The following is a 24,106-nucleotide window of genomic DNA, read 5'->3' as shown; positions in this document are numbered from 1 at the left end:
AATAAGCTCCACAGGCATGAAAACTGAGAATTAGGTAGACTAGACATTGCTGTCGCTCACGGTGAAAGAATTTTGTCAATACGACTTTTACTTTTCATTTGGGAGCGATTTGTTTCGGCCTGACTTTTCTGTTCATTTTAAGCAGCAAAAGTGAGGCGCATGTCTGTGTACGTGTGTATGGAGCCATTGGGTGCGGTCACTATAGCAACCAGGCTCACACCTGCCTGCTTAACGAGCTCTGCCTGCCACTGTACCAAGATTCATCTTAAGCACTTCTCTTTCAACTGCTGCTGTGTCCACAGTGTTACAGCCATCATTTTACCCTCAAATTGTCGCCATTATTGTTCTCTTTCCAACACCGTATCTTTCAAAGCTCAGGCATTTAAACTTTTTAAACTGTGTGGATCAAAGTGGAGGGATCACATTTTAGTCATTCAGTGATTCAAAGAATATGACCTTTTAATATTCATTCAGATGTTTTCTGACTCTAAATGTTCTTTTCTCATTTCTTAGGGTTTTCTAATTTACATTTAAAACATTTTCAGTTTTTTTCCAACTTCTTCTTCTGTGTAACCTTCAGCTTTTAGCAGTTCAGCACCTTTGTTTTCAGGTTAAATTCGGTTTTTTTTTTTGTTTTGTTTTTTATCTCATTCAATATTTTTAACTCAAAATTCAGCAATTAATTCATTTCAGTGCATACATTCAGATTCAAGCATTCACACTGCAGTTTCTTCAGAAAATGCACTTTCTAGTTATTATTATATATTCCGTACGTTTTTTGGCATCTAACTCCTTCAAAACCGTTCAACTTAGAAAAACCATTCAAACACCGTTAGATTCCTATTCTTTTGGACAACACTGCTTCTATTTTTCATATTTTTAACATTTATATTTTTAATTTTATTCAACTTTATTCAACAAAAATTTATAATGTATTTCAATGGGGAGACCCTTCAAATCCTCATTCAACTTACTCATTTTTAAACTCTTACTACTTCCACATACATTGACATAGAGCCACCATTCAAACTTTAAAACGAAGACAAGACATTCAACTATTCAACTTGTATTTATCTTTTCAATATCTATTATACTTTTTCTTCAGTTCCAGTTTAAGTTTCATGATGTTTTTTCACCCGTTTCAGAGTTTATAATGGGTGTGTATGGGACGGAATGTTGGGGCTAGAGTGAGAGAGCTCAACTGCTAGAGTGAGAGGAGCAAAAAAATAAATCTTAAAATCTTTTTTAAAACTGCTGCTGTGTCCGCAGCGTTTGCTCTACAGGTATGATTTTACCCTCAAAACGTAGCCATGGCTGTCCTCTTTCATCCAATGTGTTTACTATTGTACTAGGTGTTATGGTTCTTTCATAAATGTCACCAATGCACAGCCTCCTCCCTCCAACTCTTCCATAGACTCTAATGTTAAAATGGCTCAGAAGGTTCGTTTGAAAATCAGAAGAGCATGGTGTCTTTCCACTGTCACCACGTCCATATAATAAACTCCACAGGCATGAAAACTGAGAATTTGGTAGACTAGACATTGCTGTCGCTCACAGTGAAAGAATTTTGTCAATACGACTTTTACTTTTCATTTGGGAACGATTTGTTTCGGCCTGACTTTTCTGTTCATTTTAAGCAGCAAAAGTGAGGTGCATGTCTGTGTCCGTGTGTATGGAGCCATTGGGTGCGGTCACTATAGCAACCAGGCTCACACCTGCCTGCTTAACGAGCTCTCTCTGCCACTCTGCCAAGATTCATCTTAAACACTTCTCTTTCAACTGCTGCTGTGTCCACAGTGTTAAAGCCATCATTTTACCCTCAAAACGTCGCCATCGTTGTTCTTTTTCCAACATCTTGTCTTTCAAAGCTCAGAGATGTAAACTTTTTAAACTGTGTGGGTCCAAGTGGAGGGATCACATTTTAGTTATTCAGTGATTCAAAGAATATGACCTTTTAATATTCTTTCAGATGTTTTCTGACTCTAAATGTTCTTTTCTCATTTCTTAGGTTTTTCTAATTTACAATTAAAACATTTTCAGCTTTTTTCCAACTTCTTCCTCTGTGTAAACGTCAGCTTTTGGCAGTTCAGCACCTTTGTTTTCAGGTTAAATTCGTTTTTCTTTGTTGTTTTTTTTAAATCTCATTCAATATTTTTAACTCAAAATTCAGCAATTAATTCATTTCAGTGCATACATTCAGATTCAAGCATTCACACTGCAGTTTCTTCAGAAAATGCACTTTCTAGTTATTATATCATCTTCCGTACGTTTTTTGGCATCTAACTCCTTCAAAACCGTTCAACTTAGAAAAACCATTCAAACATCGTTAGATTCCTATTATTTTGGACATGACTGCTTCTATTTTTCTCATTTTTAACATTTATATTTTTAATTTTATTCAACTTTATTCAACAAAAATTTCCCATGTATTTCAATGGGGAGACCCTTCAAATTCTCATTCAACTTACTCATTTTTAAACTCTTACTACTTCCACATACATTGACATAGAGCCACCATTCAAACTTTAAAACGAAGACAAGACATTCAACTATTCAACTTGTATTTATCTTTTCAATATCTATTATACTTTTTCTTCAGTTCCAGTTTAAGTTTCATGATGTTTTTTCACCCGTTTCAAAATTTATAATGGGTGTGTATGGGACGGAATGTTGGGGCTAGAGTGAGACAGCTCAACTGCTAGAGTGAGAGGAGCAAAAAAATTAATCTTAAAATCTTTTTTAAAACTGCTGCTGTGTCTGCAGCGTTTGCTCTACAGGTATGATTTTACCCTCAAAACGTAGCCATCGCTGTCCTCTTTCATCCAATGTGTTTACTATTGTACTAGGTGTTATGGTTCTTTCATAAATGTCACCAATGCACAGCCTCCTCCCTCCAACTCTTCCATAGACTCTAATGTTAAAATGGCTCAGAAGGTTCGTTTGAAAATCAGAAGAGCATGGTGTTTTTACACTGTCACCACGTCCATATAATAAACTCCACAGGCATGAAAACTGAGAATTAGGTAGACTAGACATTGCTGCCGCTCACGGTGAAAGAATTTCGTCAATACAACCTATACTTTTCATTTGGGAGCGATTTGTTTCGGCCTGACTTTTCTGTTCATTTTAAGCAGCAAAAGTGAGGCGCATGTCTGTGTACGTGTGTATGGAGCCATTGGGTGCGGTCACTATAGCAACCAGGCTCACACCTGCCTGCTTAACGAGCTCTGCCTGCCACTGTACCAAGATTCATCTTAAACACTTCTCTTTCAACTGCTGCTGTGTCCACAGTGTTACAGCCATCATTTTACCCTCAAATTGTCGCCATTATTGTTCTCTTTCCAACACCGTGTCTTTCAAAGCTCAGGCATTTAAACTTTTTAAACTGTGTGGATCAAAGTGGAGGGATCACATTTGAGTCATTCAGTGATTAAAAGAATATGACCTTTTAATATTCATTCAGATGTTTTCTGACTCTAAATGTTCTTTTCTCATTTCTTAGGGTTTTCTAATTTACATTTAAAACATTTTCAGTTTTTTTCCAACTTCTTCTTCTGTGTAACCTTCAGCTTTTAGCAGTTCAGCACCTTTGTTTTCAGGTTAAATTCGGTTGTTTTTTTTTTTTGTTTTTTTTATCTCATTCAATATTTTTAACTCAAAATTCAGCAATTAATTCATTTCAGTGCATACATTCAGATTCAAGCATTCACACTGCAGTTTCTTCAGAAAATGCACTTTCTAGTTGGTCTTATATTGTTTGTCATCCTATTTATGTTGCACTGAACTGTTGCCATCCTACAATCATCTCACAGAAAGGAATCAGGATTGTGCAATTGTTTTCCACAAAGGTTGTTGTCCAGAGACCCTTACTCTATGTCTATGTGCTTTACAAATTAGACTAAGTTCAAGTCTATTTTCAGTTGATCTGCATATCAGTGAGACACAGATTTTTGTATGTTTCTCTCTCTTTGCATCTTAAACCTTGACTTCATTGCCATGTCATTATATCACAGGTTAACATTTAATAGTAGAATATTGTGTTTTTTAGACAGCTCTTAAAGATGGGCAAAAAGTCTCAGGGCTCTGTGTGTGGCAGGCGGAGGTGAGGATCCAAACGCAGGACTCGTGAAGCCAAATTTCAACAGAAAACCACAGCTTTATTGCTGGCAAAGCACAAAACATGAACAGACCAACAAACACTGAGAACCAGAAACACACAGGCACAATCTGATGGTACAACACAACAGAGAGCACAGGAACACACAGGGCTTATATACACAGGGAGGTAATCGGGGAATGAGAAACAGGAGGGAGACACAGCTGGGAGAAATTGGACTAACGAGACAGGGGAGCAGTAGAACTGAACACACTCACATGAGACACAGACCTTCACAATAAAACAGGAAATAAGAAACCACTAAACAAAGACGCAGACAGAGAGGCAGACAGAATATAACACATGCAACTCAAACAATACATGAAACAACAAATCCTTAAACACGGATAAACAGAAACAAGAAACTAATAATAATCTATCATCATCATCACCACAAGCACTACAAGAGAATAAGAAAACAATCCATAATGCAAAAACACACCAAAATAACTGAAACACAGATTTATCATAAAACCCAACAAAGCACCAGAGAAACATAAAGAACAATCCATCATTCAAAACTAAACCAAGACATAAAAAACTCAAAATACTGGGTCAAACTGACCCAGAACCATGACAAAAAGGCCAATAGTATATATGAACAAAGTAAGATTCTTAATTGCTGGTATATTATCAAATCTATACATTCTATATCTAATATTTCCATTCATCATGAGAGAAGCTACACCCTGTACACCTCAGACTTTCAGTGTAACTCCAGGTCAGAAATATGATAATATTCTGCAGTATTAGTGATGGATGGTGGTCTGGAAGGAATCATCTGCTTCTGAATGTGAATGAGACCAGAGACGAGACCAGAGACATGGTGATCATCTTCAGAAGGAAGACAACGGCTATCCTGGGAAAGCATGTTGATATGGTGAGGTAGTATGGCATCCACGTTGAACTGGAAGACCAACACAGTAAGTGAAGTGTATGCAAAAAAAGCAAGCTGACATCCATCAATGTCTACAGTAAATGATGGAGATTTTCAGTCACCCAGGACTTCAGGACTTGTAGCAAGTGCAGTGTACTTTGCTGTTGTCTGCCGTGGGAGCAGATAATATTATCATTATTATTTTTACTATTATTATTATTTCAACTGGTGTAACAAAAGAATTTCCCGAAAATGGGATAAATAAAGTATTTGGGGTATATACGAGTCCAATGGTCAACACAATTCAACTGCTGAATTTCAAAATCATCTAAATGTAAAAACAGAATAAGAAGAAATAGAACAAAGCACACGCTAAAGCTCCAGTGGTATTATTAATTGAAGAAATATTTACAGAGCGCTGCAGTGCCTCATCCTGTCTTTGGTTGAGTAGGAGCCAGTTACAGCGTTTGTGTATGTGTGTGTTAGAGGGGGTGGATGGGGCTTTCACCAAAATGACCGTTTATGTAACACCAGGAAATAAATAAGTAAAGATACAGAGATCACAGTCCCCAAAAAGGAGCATTAGATGAATGGCAGAGGTGGAGGTGGATGACACCACTGTTGCAGATACACGGCTCCCCGCCTCCACCTTTGCGAGCACGATGAGGACGATGGTGATATCGCCAACCCAACAATCCTCCCATTGCATTTTTTTTTTATCAATGAGAGAGAGAGAGAGAGAAAGGGGGAGGGAGAGAGAGAGAGAGAGGGGGTATTTTCAGCCTCACTCTGGCAGCTGTGCAGCTACCCCACGTACATGCTCATATCCGGAGAGAGACAGACAGAGTAAGAGAGAGAAAGAGAGAGAGAGAAGACTGACTTCCTTCTTTTTTGCTCTGCAGACACGTGCGTGACCTATCTGCTCCCGGATTTCCCTGCAAATTTTTTATTTTTTCTTGCGATTTTTATACTGTTTTCATCGTCGCATTCCTCCTTCCTTTGGAATGAACTGTTTTCCTGCCTGCATCGTTTCCATGCCAGCATGGGAACTGCTGTGTCCAAGAGGAAGAATTTAAGAAACGATGCGATTTCTTCTGTGGCAGCAAAAGTTAGGTGAGTGACACTCGGAGCTCTCGGCTTATATCTCAGTGTTATAGTACCCTTAGGAAGTCTTGGCAGGTGTTTTAGCCTTCAGGTGCGAGCGACACGAAGTTCCCAGGTGTGACAGTTTTGCGTTTTGATGGATTACCACTGCGCTATCCTGGATATAGCCAGTCTGCCTTGTAATGCGCAGAGAGGCTCTTTGCGCTTTTGGTGGTTGCTGATTGTCCCGCGTCTAGCTCGGAACGTGCACTGGGGCAAATATCGATTAAAGATCTCCCAAAACTGAACCTGTTATCAGAAATTGATTACGTGATTAGGATGGCTTCATGCAATTTCCCCATATCTGTGTTTTATGTAATGTAAACCTGCTGCAAGATGTTTGCTCCTGGCGCGTCGGAGTGTTTCTGGATGTTGTGAATGAAGCATCATTGTATAACCAAAGTCATGCAGAGGCAAAATGGGACTGCCGTGACTCAGAGTGTCCCTGATACATTTTCCCAGTTTGCCACCTCTTATTAGCCGCTATTTAAAAAATAAAAAAAATCCTGCTATTTGATTGTTATTTCAGTTTAACCAAAAGCTGCTTTTCTGTCTGGCCGCAGAGAATCGAGAAAACAGTACAGCGATGAGACGGCAGCCTTCACTCCGGGGTGGGCAAATGAGCCAGCTGTCGATTAATCAGTCACGGCAATCGATTCTGTCGTTGCACTAATCACCTATCACGACCAGTCATTGGGTCAATCACAGAGGGCAGCACGGGAAACGTCCGTTAATTTTTGCAGGCTGGAAAAACAAGACTCAGACTGTTTGGCACGAGTCCAGCCCGTTAAAACCTATTAGGGACTCAGTCTGAGAGCTGTGCGTGTTTTAAACAGCCAGAACCGCATCCAGCTGTTGCAGCACTACGCAGAGGGAGTAAGGAGGCTGTATCAACGATGCTGCCTTCTTCCTCACATCTGCGAGGCTGCAGTTCGCTGGAAAGCACGTGTGCCTGTGTGTTTCATGTGTCCAGGCATCAAGCGCAGACAGGACGCTACAGTCCCACATGAGCTCGGAATACAAAGCAGCTCTCTGCTTCAGAGGGTGCCTCACAGCAGGGCCCAGTGTTTTTAATTCAGTCCGTGAATGACCTTGACTTGTTCAGACTATAGCGTTCACAGATGTGGGCTGATGTGTTGTTACGTCATTCTCTCAGGGTGTGTGTGCCTTCTTTACATTACACAACCATGCTTTTAGCGATGTTGCTTTTAGCGCAGTGTGTTTTTGTGTCTGTGTGCTGCCCTAAAACGAAGATGAGAATGTGATCCTCCTGCACGATTAGAAAATGGACCCAGAGGAGATCCTGAGCAGGTGTTCCACTGTGAGACCCTGTGTGCCCACCGCAGGGCTGCCACTCTTTTTCTTTCCCCCCTTTGCATCTACAAAGGGACTGCACAAACTGTTACATGTCTGACTCAACTGGTAGCCCCCCCCCCCCCCCCCCCCCCACACACACACACACACACACCACACATGCTCCCCTCCTTCTTCACTCACATAAGCACAAACACTCAATTTCAGAGCTTATTTATTTATTTTGACTAATAGAAGAATCCACCTCGCCTCCAGTATATGGGAAACAGAGTTGATTCACATCCAATATTTATCAGCCTTTCACCTGCACATAACCTCATGCATGAGGAAGTGAGAATTTAAAAGAATTTAATAAAAGCGCCCCATTTCCATCTCTCTACTTGCACATGCACACGGTTGCATGGATCCCATGTGTGTCTCTTCATACAGCTTTTCTTTTTTTTTTGTTTGTTTGCTTGTCTGTTTTTAAGGTTATCTTTTGTGCATTTTGTGCTGATCTTGTATCATGTGCCATGCCAGAATAAGGGAAAGTTAAGCAGCGAGATGCAGATTTGTAACCGTGAGTGGGATTTAATACTTTCTCCCACTAAAATCTGTTTATTGTTAATTTATAGCAACGTGAAGGAAGGAGACTTTGCTTATACATTTTAAGTTACAGCAAATCAGACACGGTAACCTGGAGTTGGAGTCAACCATATGGCATGCCTTTATGTTCCTACATGCTGGAAATGATGCTAGTAGTGAGGCTAGGTCAGGGGTGGGCAACTCCAGGCCTCAAGGGCCGGTGTCCTGCAGGTTTTAGATCTCACCCTGAGTCAACACACCTGAATCAAATGATTAGTTCATTACCAGGCCTCTGGAGAACTTCAAGACATGTTGAGGTGTCATTTAGCCCTTTAAATCAGCTGTGTTGGATCAAGGACACATCTAAAACCTGCAGGACACCGGCCCTCGAGGCCTGGAGTTGCTCACCCCTGGGCTAGGTGCACTAACTGTTCTTATTTTTACCTTAAATCAAGTGATGCTGATCCTTTATGGTTTTCAGAAACTTATAGGCAAATGGCAATACATCTAAACTAAAGTCTGAGTCATTGGAAAAAGTAACTTTAAATATGCTTATTTTTAACTCTTTCTCCAACTCTTATACACTCCCCCACACATCTTTCTGAATTATAAATATCCCCCACTTTTCCTTTTACTATTTCCAAACCATCCCAGATGCCAGTCAGTCTATTTTGACTTCATTAAATGAAACTTCCAGGGGCCTTTTAAGAGCCAGGTATAAATGTCAAGCTTACTTAAACATCTAGCAAACTCACACACTTTTTGTAATACACATAATTATTTATTGTTTTTTATCCTTCCTTGCATACAGCATCAGCGTGATGGAAGAATATGAAATGCCACAAGCAGCGAAAGTTCTGGACTTTAACTTTAAGCTCACACTTGTTAACTAATAACAAGTGTGAGCTTGGTTGACAGTAAAACAATTCCCCACGGCCCCATTTATTAAAACCAAGAAAAGGATCTTTCTCTAACTTAATTATTTCTTCTTGGCAAAACCTGTCACTCTGCTAGTGCTTTACATTGTTCCCTTTAACTAGGAATGCCTTCCAAAGGACTGGCCAAATTAAAAGGTGACGTGGTGATAACAGAAGGACAAAAGAGTGATGACAAATGTTGCAAGGAACCACAATACAAATCATGTACAATATCCAAAATAAAAAACAAAAGAATCCATTGGCAGTGATACCTAAGTGGAGCTGATAATGTGTAACTATGGCGAAAGCTGTAATGCTTAAAGGTCATATGTTATTTTCATGTTATTCATTCCTTATGACTTATGAACTCATTCGTGATTTTTGGAGAATCACATTGTGATAAAAACCTACAAATTTCAAACTCATAGCACCAGAAATCAGTTACAGTTATCCTTAACAAACAATAGATGTTTGCAGTGTGTTTCTTGGCAGTCAGTGCAACAGCTGTTAAGACATTTTAGTCTGTACCAAAGTGGTGGACAGACTGGCATCCGTGTCCTCACAGCCATGCCATTAGCATAGCTAAAAAGAAGAAAAATGTGGTGAGTTTTTAATCTGTTAATAGGTGTGCCTGATTGGAAAGCATGCACAAAGATATTTTCCTCAAGTGATCTCTTTTGTCTTGAGATATGAGGAGGCGTTAGAGGTCTGAATGCTACTGAAGAGACACTGGCTTCTTGTACCCGATGCTCGACAGTGCCTGTGTCATCTTGTGCATGCTTATGGATTTCTGTTATGAAACAGGTCACACTCTCCTCTCCAGCAGCTTCGGTGAGGTAGCTAGTGACAGAGAGTGAGGAGGGAAAGAGAGAGGGGGACAGATTACCTCCTATGTACACACCAGAATTCTGCGACACTGAGCGAGGAAGGAAATGCTTTGATCTGTCGATCAGCCTAAGAGGAAGGCTGTGCTGTGGTTCGGCTGAAGGGCAGTGGACAACAGCTTTCACAGAGCTCTGAGAGTGTGGAAAATGGACTGAAAGATGAAAGACTTTTTTTCTTTTTTTTCTTTTCTTTTTTTCCAGACTGATGCAAATGAAACATTGTGTTTTAGTTTGTGGAGGACAGTCAGGTGGCCTGCAGTCACTCTGTTATTGGGGGCCAGCGATGTTACATAACTGTTAGAATTTTTTTTTTTTTGTAATTTCGATTTATTCAAACGCCATGGAAAGACTGCCTCCTAAATTTTATAAATCTGATTGTGTTTTGGGCAAAATCATGCTTCGTCGTGCTTTTGCTTATGTTTTTCTCATCCGCTATAAATTATGCACTCCGTGTTTTAAATGTATTCTTACTACTTTATTCATTCTCATTTGAGTGAAAGAAATCGCTATAATATCTACTGTATCTTAACCTCCTTTCCCTCCTGCTTTGTTCAATTTGTGTAATTTGTTCATTTAAAATGCTAAATGATTCACATTTTATTCATTACAGTCTGAATAATCATACACACTCCAGCAATGCTGTGTGATTGTTGGTCTGTGACTGCCATTCTGTATTTAATGTTTCTTAATGAATTAGGAAGCTTAATTTGCTTATTATGAAAGTTACAGGTTACAGGGGAATAGCACCAGAACAAGTTTGTACTGTAAATGGACCTCAAGTGAAAATTGTTCAGTATGCCAATAGATTGTAGTAGGGAATTGTGTTTGAGTATGCCTGCTTAATGTCATGCAATCTAGCACAGATTCCAACAGAATTTCCAGAAATTTTGTGAAAGAAAATGCAGTTTTATTTTGAAAAATTTGCCCCATTCTCAATGCTCTGCCTGTTCCAGAGCAGCTTATGTTAAAGATTTGGATTTCAAGCTTTTACTGTGCATACTTTGTCATGTGTTTGGGTCCTCTACTTCACTACTACTGAGTGAGGAACTCCGGTCTTATCCATCCCATGCTGTGGTGAACCTTTCTTTGAAAACATTTATATTTTTATTTTGGTTCACAGCTATTCTTGATCAATCCTTGTTTGGTGTTGGATGTATTCATGTAAGTGGAAGTTGGAAGAGAGGTGCCGTCAAATTAAACTATTTATGATCGATAGATTGCAGATAAACGAGATACAAATGGAACGTGCGTGAGCAAGGGTTTTTCTGTGCTCGATGTCTGTTATGAATAAGATGTAAATACACTGTTGGAGGTAATCATATGATTGATGTTCACGTGATAATCCTGGGACTATTTTATAAGAGACTTCTGATTTTGTCTTTTTCGCTTAGCAGAAGATGATTTTAGTTGAATTGTGATTATTTATTTACTTGTTTTTTTCCCATTTCCGTTCAAGTTTCCTTTTAATGTCATGGCTAAATGAGATACCGAAACATAACATAAGCTTCTGGTGATGTTTTTTGTCTTTTTATTATTATACTTGGTTTTTCTACTGTCACAAGTGAAAATATACAGTGGGAATAAGCTCTCTGTGCCCGCTCTATAAAAAAGATCAGCGTTAAATATGTGTTAGCTGCTGCAGAAAAACACTGCTGTGTGGGAATCAGTGTCATCATTCAACACCGTATGTGGTTGTGGTGCTTCAGCCTCTAGTGTACTGACATTTTAATCAGATCCCTCCTCAATGCTTGGTTCCCACATGTCCCATAAAGCATTGCACCTTTAAGACTGCAATTAACATTCCCATGTCCCTATTGAAGGGACATGGGAGTGTGCAACAAGTTCCTCAACAGATTCTCATCACCTCGTGTGTGTGTGTGTGTGTGTGTGTGTGTGTGTGTGTGTGTGTGTGTGTGTGTGTGTGTGTGTGTGTGTGTGTGTGTGTGCGCGCTAACCTGCATGTGTGTTCTGTGAAACAATTCAATTAGTGCATCTGAGAGGAGGACATGATTAAGAGGCATTAAGGAATCTGTTTCCTTGGCAGCCGATTGCTTACGGTGGATGGAGAGACACCCAGAGGAGACATCAGCTCTGATGATATTCAGACCAGTGGGAACACTGCCAGAGGAGACCTTTCAGCCATGGCAGGGGATATGGTCACTGTGTTAAATGATATCAGAGTCCACAGAGGAACGAGGCACATTAGATATGGGTCAATAATATGAATGAAATGCTGCATCATTGCTGTAAAGAACAGTAAGCAAGTTCTTTAATCTCGTAGGTCCTTAGGGATCCATTTTATAGCCCTGCAGATAAAGGTCAGGTTTATAGCTTAAATATGAGAAAGAACACAATTGAAGGAAATTGTTTCGGTTAATGATCATAGATTTATTTTCTTCTATTTATCATCTTTGTTTTGGATTTTTGTTGGTTGTATTAATTTAACCCTTCATATCGATGTCATTTCGAGATGGAAAAATGAGAAAAGCCATTTTATTAAAGAACAAAGCACAGAAGTGTAAGAAGGTTAGAGATATCTCTCAATATTCATTCTATCCTTCAAAGCATTAAATGAATCTCATTAAAAAGCTAGCATTATGTTTCTAAACGATTAATTGGACCATTTGAAAACAGTTTGTAACAAATATACAGTGGGGCAAAAAAGTATTTAGTCAGCCACCGATTGTGCAAGTTCCCCCACCTAAAATGATGTCAGAGGTCAGTAATTTGCACCAGAGGTACACTTCAACTGTGAGAGACAGAATGTGAAAAAAAAAATCCATGAATCCACATGGTAGGATTTGTAAATCAGGGTGGAAAATAAGTATTTGGTCAATAACAAAAATACAACTCAATACTTTGTAACATAACCTTTGTTGGCAATAACAGAGGTCAAACGTTTACTATAGGTCTTTACCAGGTTTGCACACACAGTAGCTGGTATTTTGGCCCATTCCTCCATGCAGATCTTCTCGAGAGCAGTGATGTTTTGGGGCTGTCGCCGAGCAACACGGACTTTCAACTCCCGCCACAGATTTTCTATGGGGTTGAGGTCTGGAGACTGGCTAGGCCACTCCAGGACTTTCAAATGCTTCTTACGGAGCCACTCCTTTGTTGCCCGGGCGGTGTGTTTTGGATCATTGTCATGTTGGAAGACCCAGCCTCGTTTCATCTTCAAAGTTCTCACTGATGGAAGGAGGTTTTGGCTCAAAATCTCACGATACATGGCCCCATTCATTCTGTCCTTAACACGGATCAGTCGTCCTGTCCCCTTGGCAGAAAAACAGCCCCATAGCATGATGTTTCCACCCCCATGCTTCACAGTAGGTATGGTGTTCTTGGGATGCAACTCAGTATTCTTCTTCCTCCAAACACGACGAGTTGAGTTTATACCAAAAAGTTCTACTTTGGTTTCATCTGACCACATGACATTCTCCCAATCCTCTGCTGTATCATCCATGTGCTCTCTGGCAAACTTCAGACGGGCCTGGACGTGCACTGGCTTCAGCAGCGGAACACGTCTGGCACTGCGGGATTTGATTCCCTGCCGTTGTAGTGTGTTACTGATGGTGACCTTTGTTACTTTGGTCCCAGCTCTCTGCAGGTCATTCACCAGGTCCCCCCGTGTGGTTCTGGGATCTTTGCTCACCGTTCTCATGATCATTTTGACCCCACGGGATGAGATCTTGCGTGGAGCCCCAGATGGAGGGAGATTATCAGTGGTCTTGTATGTCTTCCATTTTCTGATGATTGCTCCCACAGTTGATTTTTTCACACCAAGCTATTGTAGATTCACTCTTCCCAGTCTGATGCAGGTCTACAATACTTTTCCTGGTGTCCTTCGAAAGCTCTTTGGTCTTGGCCCTGGCGGAGTTTGGAGTCTGACTGTTTGAGGCTGTGGACAGGTGTCTTTTATACAGATGATGAGTTCAAACAGGTGCCATTCATACAGGTAACGAGTGGGGGACAGAAAAGCTTCTTACAGAAGACGTTACAGGTCTGTGAGAGCCAGAGATTTTCCTTGTTTGAGGTGACCAAATACTTATTTTCCACCCTAATTTATGAATAAATTCTTTACAAATCCTACCATGTGAATTCATGGATTTTTTTTTTCACATTCTGTCTCTCACAGTTGAAGTGTACCTCTGGTGCAAATTACTGACCTCTGTCATCATTTTAAGTGGGGGAACTTGCACAATCGGTGGCTGACTAAATACTTTTTTGCCCCACTGTATGAAGACTCAGAAGTAGAGGACCCAAACACATGACAAAGTACGCACAGTAAAAGTCCAAAAGTCGAAATCCAAATATTTAATATAAGCTGAGATCACAAAAAATTGTCAGCAAAAAATAAAAAAATAGAAACAAGCGGAAACAAGAGGAATGCTAACTGGAGAACACTTAGTTACTACAGTAAGGCCAAAGCTGTGGTGTAGATAGTATACACAGGTGAGTAATTGGCTGATTGAGAACATGTATTTGGAAAAAACTCCCTAAGGATGGTAGTAATATCCAAAAGTCTGGGCCACCCCTCATTTTTTTATATTTTGTTTCCAGGGAGCCAGACTTTTTCTGAATCCACAAAAATGGCAAGGATAACACATGTGACAGGCATAAAATAATATGTTTGAATCAGCAAGGTGATTCCCAATGAGCTCTTAGCTGAAAACTTGGTGTTTCTCAGCATGGTGTGCAGTGTGTCCTGCAACAAAACTGAGGAAGCTGGAACAATGTTGGATAAAAGAAAAAGTGATAGGCCTAAAAAAAAAAAGACCCACTGTTCATCTGTATCTGACTGTCAGATACAGAGTGATAGCATCTGAGAGTCATGTCCTCAAGAAGTAGAAAACAATCCACCAAACACCTGACACTGGACCTGAGTAATACATCTGTCGCTGTAGCTAATCCAGATATTGTTCATTGAAGCCTCATCAGAAATGGTCTAGATGCAAGGATACCTCTCTCCAGAAGCTATTCTTAAGGAAGGGAAACAGGGAGGAAAGGCTTAGGTATGCTGGGTTACACAAAAACTGGACTAAATCAGTGGCAACAGATGTTATAGTGAATCCAAATTTGGGATTTCTGATTCAAATTATCATCGAAATGTACAGAGGACGTCAGGAGAGAGGTACAACAGTCAGTGATACCGGGGATATTGTCAAAATTAAGAAGTGATCCACCATGAATTACCTCCTAGAAAGCATCTGATTGCCAAAGGCTACTTTTTTCTGCATGCCAGTGATCCCAGACACACTGCCAACCCAGTATGATCACATTGACACACTATCAGTCATGGATTGGCCTCCCCAGAGCCCAGACCTGAACGTTATTGAAGCAGTGTAGCGTCATTTTCAAAGATAACGAAGCAAGAGGCAGCCAACATCCAAAGAAGTGTTTGGAATGTCCTTCAAGAAGCCTGCAGAACTATTCTTCAAGATTGCTTGAAGAAATTAGAAGAAAGGTTGCCTTAGAAAATTCATGCTGTGTTGAAGAATAAAGGTGGTCATACGAAATATTGACTTTCAAGCTCATTAGCGCTGTACAGACTCAATTTGTCTCTTCTATACTGTATATCCATGTATGCTTGCACACGTTTTAACAAATTTCTGCACCTTTTTCCCATTTTCCTAGTAAAATATAGAAAAATAGGGGTGACTCAAGAGTTTTGCACCGCACTCTAATGTAACACTGTTTTTGCAAGTGTTACATTAGAGATGACAAAAACTCTCTGTTCCACACAATCTGTTTATTTAATTATATTACTGAAATACAGCCAGTTACTTGGAAGAGTGTGGATTGCTTGTTTGGCGCCTATCCAAGAGTGAGTGGACATTTTAACTATTGACAGGAGGAACCGGAGCAGGAAAACATTTGACTGACAGCCTTCATCACGTAGGTGTAAGTGCACCCTGAACAAAAAGAAACAAGCCGAGAAAAGAAAAGTCAAACAACAAGTGGATAACGTAGGACTAATATAGGCAGTACTGCTCCTCCAGCTGCACCCATTAGTAAGTGATTACACATTGTTCTCTCTAGATCCATGAAAAGTGCTGAGGTGTATCTTCCTGTTGTTGAGAGTCCTTTTATGTGCCTGAAGTGGTTAGTGGAGTTTCTGACAAAATGTATTCAAGAAGTGGAGTGTGTGTAAGTGGTGTCTGACTCATTCATCTGGTGTAATAAGTACACTACACACGACCTGCTTAGTTCTAGACACAAAGTACAAAAAAAAAATGCTCAGATTCACTCTGACCTGCTCACTCAGAAGAAATTGAAAAGATGACCAGATAATATGGAGCACCTTAAGGTTTCATGTTGTACCCACAGAAGTTTACATAACAGGAATAAAGCTGCTCTTGGAATTGTGTCTTTTTTAATTCAGAAAATGGCCCCAAAAAGTCCTTACAACAGCCTCCCTAAGTCATTAAGGGTGCATATGAAAGAGATTTTGATGAATGGATCACCAAAATGTCAGTCAGACCTTAACAAAGGAGATTACTGTTTGCCTCTCATTCCCTACGTAATGTTACAGGAACCATGACAACAAATGTCCCCTTTTCTCACCATAGTAGTAATTTTAACCCAAACCAACATGTTTAAACAATCCAAGCTAAGTATTTATTTTTAGTGCGGTTGCATTATGAAAAAGATTTATTGTTCTACTGAACAGAAGAATTGAATAATGAGATCAGAGTACTGGTGGGGTGCAAACAAGGCGATTTAGTCATTTACAATTGAGGACAGCTGAAGACAGGAGTTGGTGTCGTGTTCAAGGATGCATCATCATCTTATTAAACATAATTTGACCTTTGAAAATGCTGTTTCCAACATCATCTTTCAAACAACATGGACAACAAGTACTTAAAGAGCTGAAAATATTGAACAGACACAAAAGAATGGCCCATTAGTCCAGGCGATGCTGCATTTTCACGTATCTAGATTCAGTGTATGACAGTCAGTCATAGCTGACTGACGGGTGCTGCTTTCTGGTGTCATTTCGGCTTGCAGTGTGCCCCTTGATTTCTCTAGCCTGGTGTGAGGGGGCAGCCACACGGCCTGATTGGTGACATGATTGTATGAGTGGGTCAATCTTTGTAGCTGTTTCGGTGATACAATAGTGCAGGAGCACAGAGATTTGCAGGTGGTACTGAGAGGAATACTGCAACAGGCTGAAGATATAAGAGATTCAGTAGAAAACTTTGAAGAAAATCTCTGCAATCACTTTGATTTCTGTTTCAATTTTTGCTATTCCCACCCAAGTAATGATTTCTTTCTCTGAGTTGCCAGTCAATGGTTACAGGGTTGTCTTGGTGTGATAATTCGGACAAACAATTGCAAGTGCATCAACCATAATCACAGCTTAAGGTACCAAACGGTGATGTGCACAATCATAAATATGCAAGACATGGTTGATGCAACAGGGAAAACGGACACAAGTGATACTTTTTGCTTACTTTTCAGCATTGCAGCTCACCAAGTAGGCAACAACATAGCAGGATGTCAACCGTTTTCATGTTGTTGTCTCCTAAGCTGCAGAGTCAATGAAAACAGATGCTCTGACGCTTACCTTAAGCATCTGTACTAATAAACAGTAGCGTACTACATTAGTTAGTATGACAATTGTTGAAATTTAAAGAGTTTTATTGTAAATTAAAAAAAACACTGATGTCCTTTTTCTATCCACCTGTCTTTCCTCAGGTTTAGTCTTCTTTCATTTTTAATATGGTCAAATTTTTCTACACTGCTCTTCCTCTCAGCTGTAATCACTTCCCTGCTCCTCAGAATCTCCCCTCCCTAACTTGTCTCTTTCCCCAAACCCCGGTCACATGGCTGAGAGCACGCAGGACGAATTTCATATCTAACTGTCAAGCTCTTCCTTTCCCTTCCCTTCATCATTTTTCACCGGAGACTATTTATCAGTTGCTACCTCACTGCCCCCGTGCTGTGCTCACGTATCACATATGAAGCTGGTGCAAAACTGTGAATATAAGACGGCACTGTAGAGAGAAAGGTTTTGTGTAGTGGATGATTGAGAGACGGTCTGCTCTATCCATTTCCAGCTCTGTTTCCTCTCATGTATAATGGATGATGCGTGCCTCTTGCACCATTGTTTGCTGATTCTAATCAGAGTGCCCAGCCTGTTGAATTATAAAACAGGTGGGCCAAATGAAAATGTATCAGAGGTTCTGAGGGACACCTGCTGATTAAAGTATAGACTACATTTATCACAAGTGTCCTTAATTGTGATTATTGTTACTGCAGGCACACACAAACTAAAACATTTCTTTTTCTTAATGCCCTTAAGTACCATTAGACTCACATGTCCGTATGCAAGCACATGCACACGCAGCTTTATGCCCATTACAACTGAAGAAGTCGGGGGTTTCTGAGAAGAAGTTGCTGTAGCAGAACTGCAGCGGCATGGTGAGCTATTTTTAGAAATGTGGTGAAAGGAGCTGGTTGGTGACACAGCACGTGCAGAGCCTTAGTCCTCAACAACACCCCCAAACTCTCAAAGGTTTGGTTTACATTAGCTGCAGTCTTAACCATTGACAGTGAACAGTGTAGAAGCCAAAAGACTCTGCGGTCACACAAGAAACATTTAAAATTACCGGTTAATTTGTTCTGTGTGAGGTTTTTGTTTTGCAGTAAAAACTTGTTGAACTGAGGTCTGTTCATCTATCCATTCATTTTCTTCCATTTATGCAATTCAGGGTTTTGGTTTGTGCTAGAGCTTATCCCAGCTGTCATAGTGCAGACCAGCACGTGGCACAGGGAGAACACAGAAACTACAAACAGCTGGATTCAAATACAGTGCTAACAACCGCACCACCTTTCTGCAAATCCCCAGCGTGGAAAGGTTGGGTCAGAGGCATACACATACTACTGAGCCCTCATTGAGCTGAGAAAAAGTTCACGCTTCAAAATGTTTTTAGCAGTGAACAATACAAAAACATCTAGTGTGAATTTAATTGAGATAAAGATCAGCACTACAGCATCTGCAAACTCTTATCATATAAATTACCTGACCCTGAGACAGCCCTCAGTTATGCTGCAATAGGCCTAGGCTGCTGGAGGTTACCCATGATGCGCTGACTGTTTCTTCTTCACTTAACTCTTTTCAGTCTCTGTGTGTTTATACACCACTCTGCATTAAATTAAAACGAGTTCTTATTCATCTCTGGCTCTCTTCCACAGCATGACCTAGTCCTGTCTTCCTCCCCTCACCATCCCTGAGCCTGGTTCTGCTGGAGGTTTCTTCCTGTTAAAAGGGAGTTTTTCCTTCCCACTGTCGCCAAAGTGCTTGGTCACAGGGGGTCATATGATTGTTGGGCTTTTCTCTGTTGTCTTTGTATTATTGTAGGGTCTTTACCTTACAATATACGACACCTTGAGGCAACTGTTGTGATTTGACATTATATAAATAAAACTGAACTGATTTTATTTTAAAATTGTTAGTTATTATTAATCTCTGACTCTCTTCCACAGTGTGTGGAAGCCCGAGGTTTGTTCCTGTTGAAGGGGAGTTTTTCCTTCCAACTGTCACCAAGTGCTTGTTCATAGAGGGTTGTCTGATTGTTAGACCTAAACAGTATAAAGTGCCTTGATGTTGAATTAAATTGAATTGAATTAACTTCAATTAAATTTACTTACATTTACTTTTGGTCCATGCTCACCTTTAGTGGCTGAATGTCACATTAGTAGGGGCTGCCTCCAATATTCTTATATCATAAGATAAATATATGAAATAATGATGATATAATATATTTAAACATTTTCTCACATTAACACTCAGAAACCTATGCAATTCCAAATAGTGTACTACTTACATTTGGTTCAAAAAAGAGGCTCAGCATTAAAACATGTCTGTTTTTCTTATATGTTACCAGCACAGAAGAGGATTTAGTTCGTAGCACCCAAGGACCAAGGAGATAAGTGATCTATTTGAAAGACAATATCCCAGTACAGGGGATTGGGCTAAACATAACCATTAGGAAGATAACTTATGTCACTTTGGTTAAAGATGGGATTATATGTTGTTTTCTGCTCCCAGTTTTTTAATTGAGGCTCCCAATCTTGTGCTGATCAATGAGTAATGAGGTAATGAACACAAATGTTGTATTTCCCTTCTATCATGTGAAGTTTGGCCATTTAATGACACAATCTTCTTCTTTTGCATGGTTCTATTAGCAATATAATAGAGTACTATCAAAACCCACTGTATGTGGAAAATGTGCATTAATTTGTACAACCACGCTTTATATTTCTTTATTTATTCCAGTATTTGTACATCACAGCAATGGAAGGAGGCTGAAGGGACGTGGATCAGAACACATATTATCACAATTATATGGTTCTATGCTCGGGTCAAACTTAAGGACAAAATTGTTTTATAGTTTTTAAGGTTTACAGATATCTAGAGGTGAGAATATGTACAGGAATATTAACTTCTCTTACTGGACTGCTAGTTATTTCACTTACATTGCTTACATTTCAGTATGGCACATATGACAGGCTGTAGAATATGCCTATATGGACTGCTATAAACAGGTCAGGTTTTATCATTAAATGGAAAAGTCAGGTTTGTCAGTCAGGTTTGTTTTTGTGCATTGTCTCAAGAGGAGCCTTGAGGGTTAAAGGGGTGAAAGAGCACAGAGTGCACTAAGAATACAGAGCTGTGTCTCAATAAGAAACTGTGTGAGAGAAGTGTTTTCACTGCACTCCGGCTCTTTCTGTGATGGAGATGGTGTGAGTCAGTTTGTGTATGTGTGTGTATGCTTACTGTGCTGGACAGGCTTTAATAATTGACGGTGGTGCCGGGCGGAGGTGTACACCCACAGATTCTCCTGCATACAAGGGATTCTTCAGCACAGATACGTCAGCAGTTAGCTGTATTGGGAAAGCATAACCACTAGGAGCATTTGGGCTGCGGTGTTCAATTAGTACTAGTGTAACTAGTATGTTAGTATAACTGATATTGATATTGTGAACACATCAGATTATTATTAAAAATAAATATAATATGCATAATGCTTCCATTTTAGAGATAAACTCAGCATTTAAAGTCTGCATACAGTCAGCTGACAGTGTTCAAGTAAAATTAATACATTAAAAACATTAAGTGTTAAAATGGGCTGAATTATAGATCCCTTAATAGAGCAGTAGGTGGTTTCTTTTTCATCGAGCTTGCTGTTGGAAAGTTGAAACTATAAACAGCATATTTCAAGAGCTTAGCCGGTGGTTTGCTTGTATGGTAAAAACTACTACAGTGGTATTTTCTTCTTACACAGTAACTCATTGTAAGCATACAGTGTTTAACTCACTTCTCATGTCCTCTCCTCTGTCATTCCTTGTAGTTATCACTGCAGTACATTTCTCCAGAGTACCTATACTGACACTGAAAGAACATTTTGTCTCTCTCATCCCTTTTCCATTACACAGAATCACTAGAGGAACATTAGCAGGTCAGTGTCAATCAACCGTGAGATCTGGGACTATTATTTTTAAAGGAGAAGCCCTCCTTGGTATTTAATTTTTGCTATATGTGGCTAAATGTGTATCTGTAAAGTGTTGTAACCTGCAAAGAGTTGTGAGTAAAAGATTAACCTGTTAGCATCTATTTTTGCTTCTACCAGCACATTAACAATCTTGGTCTGTTGCTGTCAAGGTCAAGTATTCACAGATATAGTAAGTGCAGCCACAAAACAAAAAAATCCCAGCACACCCACAGTCTGCCATCTGCAATTACACCTATCAATGCAAACTGAGGACCCACTGAGAAATTAAGTCGCCCTAAAACAATCCTTCACTCTATCGCCTCCTGTTGTCTCAAACTCTGTCTCCCTCAGGCTGGGGTTGTCTGGAGCGAGGAGATAAAACGGCTCCATCTTAATCTGTGGGTGGCACAAGCCTACAAAGAAGGCAATTAGGATTATAATTTACAATTCCCTTGCCCTTCTCTCCTCTCTCTCCCCTTTCTCTTCTTTCCCACTCATACCTCCTTTCCACCCATGATTTAATGTCTTTATGTGTGTCGTGTATGTGTGTGTGTGTGTGTGTCCCCACAGAGCAGCGCGAGCATTTGGAGAGTACCTGTCCCACACACACCCTGAAAACCGAAACGGATCAGGTCAGCGTCTCTGCCATCCTGTCATTTGTCCATCCCTCTATCTCCCCTGTGTGTGTTCCTTTATGCTTTTAGTTCTTTTCTCACCTCATCCTCTGCTGAAATGCCAGGAAGCACTCATTGGTGTGTCACGATGACAGCTGATAACCGAAGAAAGATGATTATCCACTGTGCCAGCTTGTCATTTTTTTCCCACTCTTTCTGTTTTCTTGCTCTTTAGCACCTTGGTATATTTCTCATTCTTTAGCACTTTTAGTTGTCTTTATAACCATCTTCGTTTTTCAAATTCTAGCTCATCTTCTGTGTGAAACCTTGGTGGGTCCTGACCCGGAGTCGCCAAGTGACACATTTGGCCCCAACAACAACAACCACCTCCATCCCTGTTCTGAAACTAAGGGCTGTGAGGACAAACAGGAGACCAGCCTAGTGACACAGCCACTGGGCTTACTCCAGCCAACCCCATCTTCTATCACACTTTCTAACAAGGCACCAGCACGATTGTCCCTCGAACGCAGCTTCTCAGTGGAGGAAGACCAGCAGAAGTGTGTGGAGTGTACACTGCAGCCTTCACGTGTGTACACCATCACCACCCAGCACGGTATGCTGATGAGCGCCGGCCAGGGCAGCAAGGAGAGCCTCGAACTGGACGTCCTAAAGGAGAAGTCGGGGAGCAGTGGGGTAGGATCTAGGGGTGGCTCGATCCAGCCTTCCAATTCCCCTTCCTCCGCCTCATCGTCTCCAACCCAGTACCATCGCGTAAGCAGTGGCCGTGGCACCAGCAGCTGTGGCAGCCACCATCACAGCAACCATCACCATAGTATGCACCATCATGGAAACCACCACCACCACAATGTCTCGAGCATGAATCCACCTTCCAGCAGCGGAGGAAGTAGCGCGGCAAGTGGAAGCAGCAGTAGCAACCAGCAGCCGCAGCTAACCGCTGCAGGCTCTCACTCTCATCATGCATCACACCACCACACCCACCATCATCATCACCTGTCTCAGCCTCCACTGCAGACCTCGGTCAGCGCCCACAACATTCGTAGCTGGGGCGAAGGTGGAAAAGGGGAGGCGGAGTGTAGCGGGTTGGCTTGTGAGTCGTGCAGTACTGCTCCCTCTCGAAGCCAGGGTTCCCTGGACCTGGAGAGTGCATCGAGAGAGGCAGGCAAGCAGCACCGACGCCTAGAGCGGATGTGGAGTGTGGACCGGATGACTGGGCTGGAGAGAGGTGAGAGGGTTCAGGACACAAAGGAAGGTAGAGGCTCAAAAGGCACAAACAAGTGGGGGGGAGGGTAGTGTAAGGTTCTCCATAAAGCCCTGTGGCTGGAATGGGTATGGGACCAGAGATGAAATAGATTTTGATCTTTTTTCAGTTTTATGTAGTTATTTCTAAATAAATTAAATACACTTTTAATTTGACATACGATGTATATAATTAAGTCAAACTAACAGAATCAATAGAAGAGTATATTTTCTCTGTGAAGCAAATAATTATAATGGTAATTATTAATATTTTACATTTTTAGTAAACTTTAACAGTGATGATGTTTTGTATATAAACCAATAAGAATAGCTACTTAAACATTCACTTCAATTCAATACAGTTTTATTTGTATAGCACCAAATCACAACAACAGTTGCTTCAAGGCACTTTATGCTGAAAGTTAAAGCCTCTTTATTAGTACAAAGAAGCAGAAAAAATAATAGAAAATGGCAAAAAGAAACTACAGTACAGTGCAAAACTCTTGAGCCACTCCTCATTCCTTAATATTTTGTTAGGGAAAATATAAAATTGGTGCAACAAGTTATAGAAACATGTGCAAACATACATGGCAATATGGTATATAAGGCAAAAATGTTTGTACAATTCTTGATATGACCGCCTTTATTCTTCAACGTAACCTGAACTCTCTTGGGAAAGCCTTCTTTGAATTCTTTAAGCAGTCTTCAGGAATAGTTCTCCAAGTTTCTTGAAAGACATTCAAAGCTCTTCTTTGGATGTCGGCTGCCTTTTGTTCCGTTCTCTGTCAAGATGATCCCACTGTGTGTCAGTAATGTTGAGGTCCGGGCTCCGGGGGGCAATCCATGACTGATAGTGTTTCATTGTGTGCTTTTCTATCCAGACAT

General features: G+C 40.5%; 1 protein-coding gene across 5 annotated transcripts in view; it reads left to right on the top strand.

Annotated features, from left to right (window-relative positions):
- The first annotated feature begins 5,501 nt into the window (after positions 1–5,501).
- Positions 5,502–24,106, top strand: part of nsmfa (NMDA receptor synaptonuclear signaling and neuronal migration factor a) — a 46,306-nt gene continuing 27,701 nt past the window's right edge. The window contains exons 1-3 of one of the 5 annotated variants that reach the window (XM_080304366.1): positions 5,503–6,146; positions 21,921–21,982; positions 22,272–23,144. In XM_080304366.1, the coding sequence (XP_080160492.1) occupies positions 6,076–6,146; positions 21,921–21,982; positions 22,272–23,144 (1,006 nt within the window). In that variant the 5' untranslated portion in view covers positions 5,503–6,075. Of the gene's footprint in view, positions 6,147–21,920; positions 21,983–22,271; positions 23,208–24,106 lie in introns of all 5 variants that reach the window. The other 4 variants (XM_080304365.1, XM_080304368.1, XM_026174084.2 and 1 more) reach the window with 4 other exon arrangements.

Source organism: Astatotilapia calliptera, chromosome 7 (assembly GCF_964374335.1).
Source record: "Astatotilapia calliptera chromosome 7, fAstCal68.1, whole genome shotgun sequence".
NCBI lineage: Eukaryota > Metazoa > Chordata > Actinopteri > Cichliformes > Cichlidae > Astatotilapia > Astatotilapia calliptera.
Note: the sequence above shows the minus strand (reverse complement) of the source record. Positions and strands in the feature narration are given on the sequence as shown.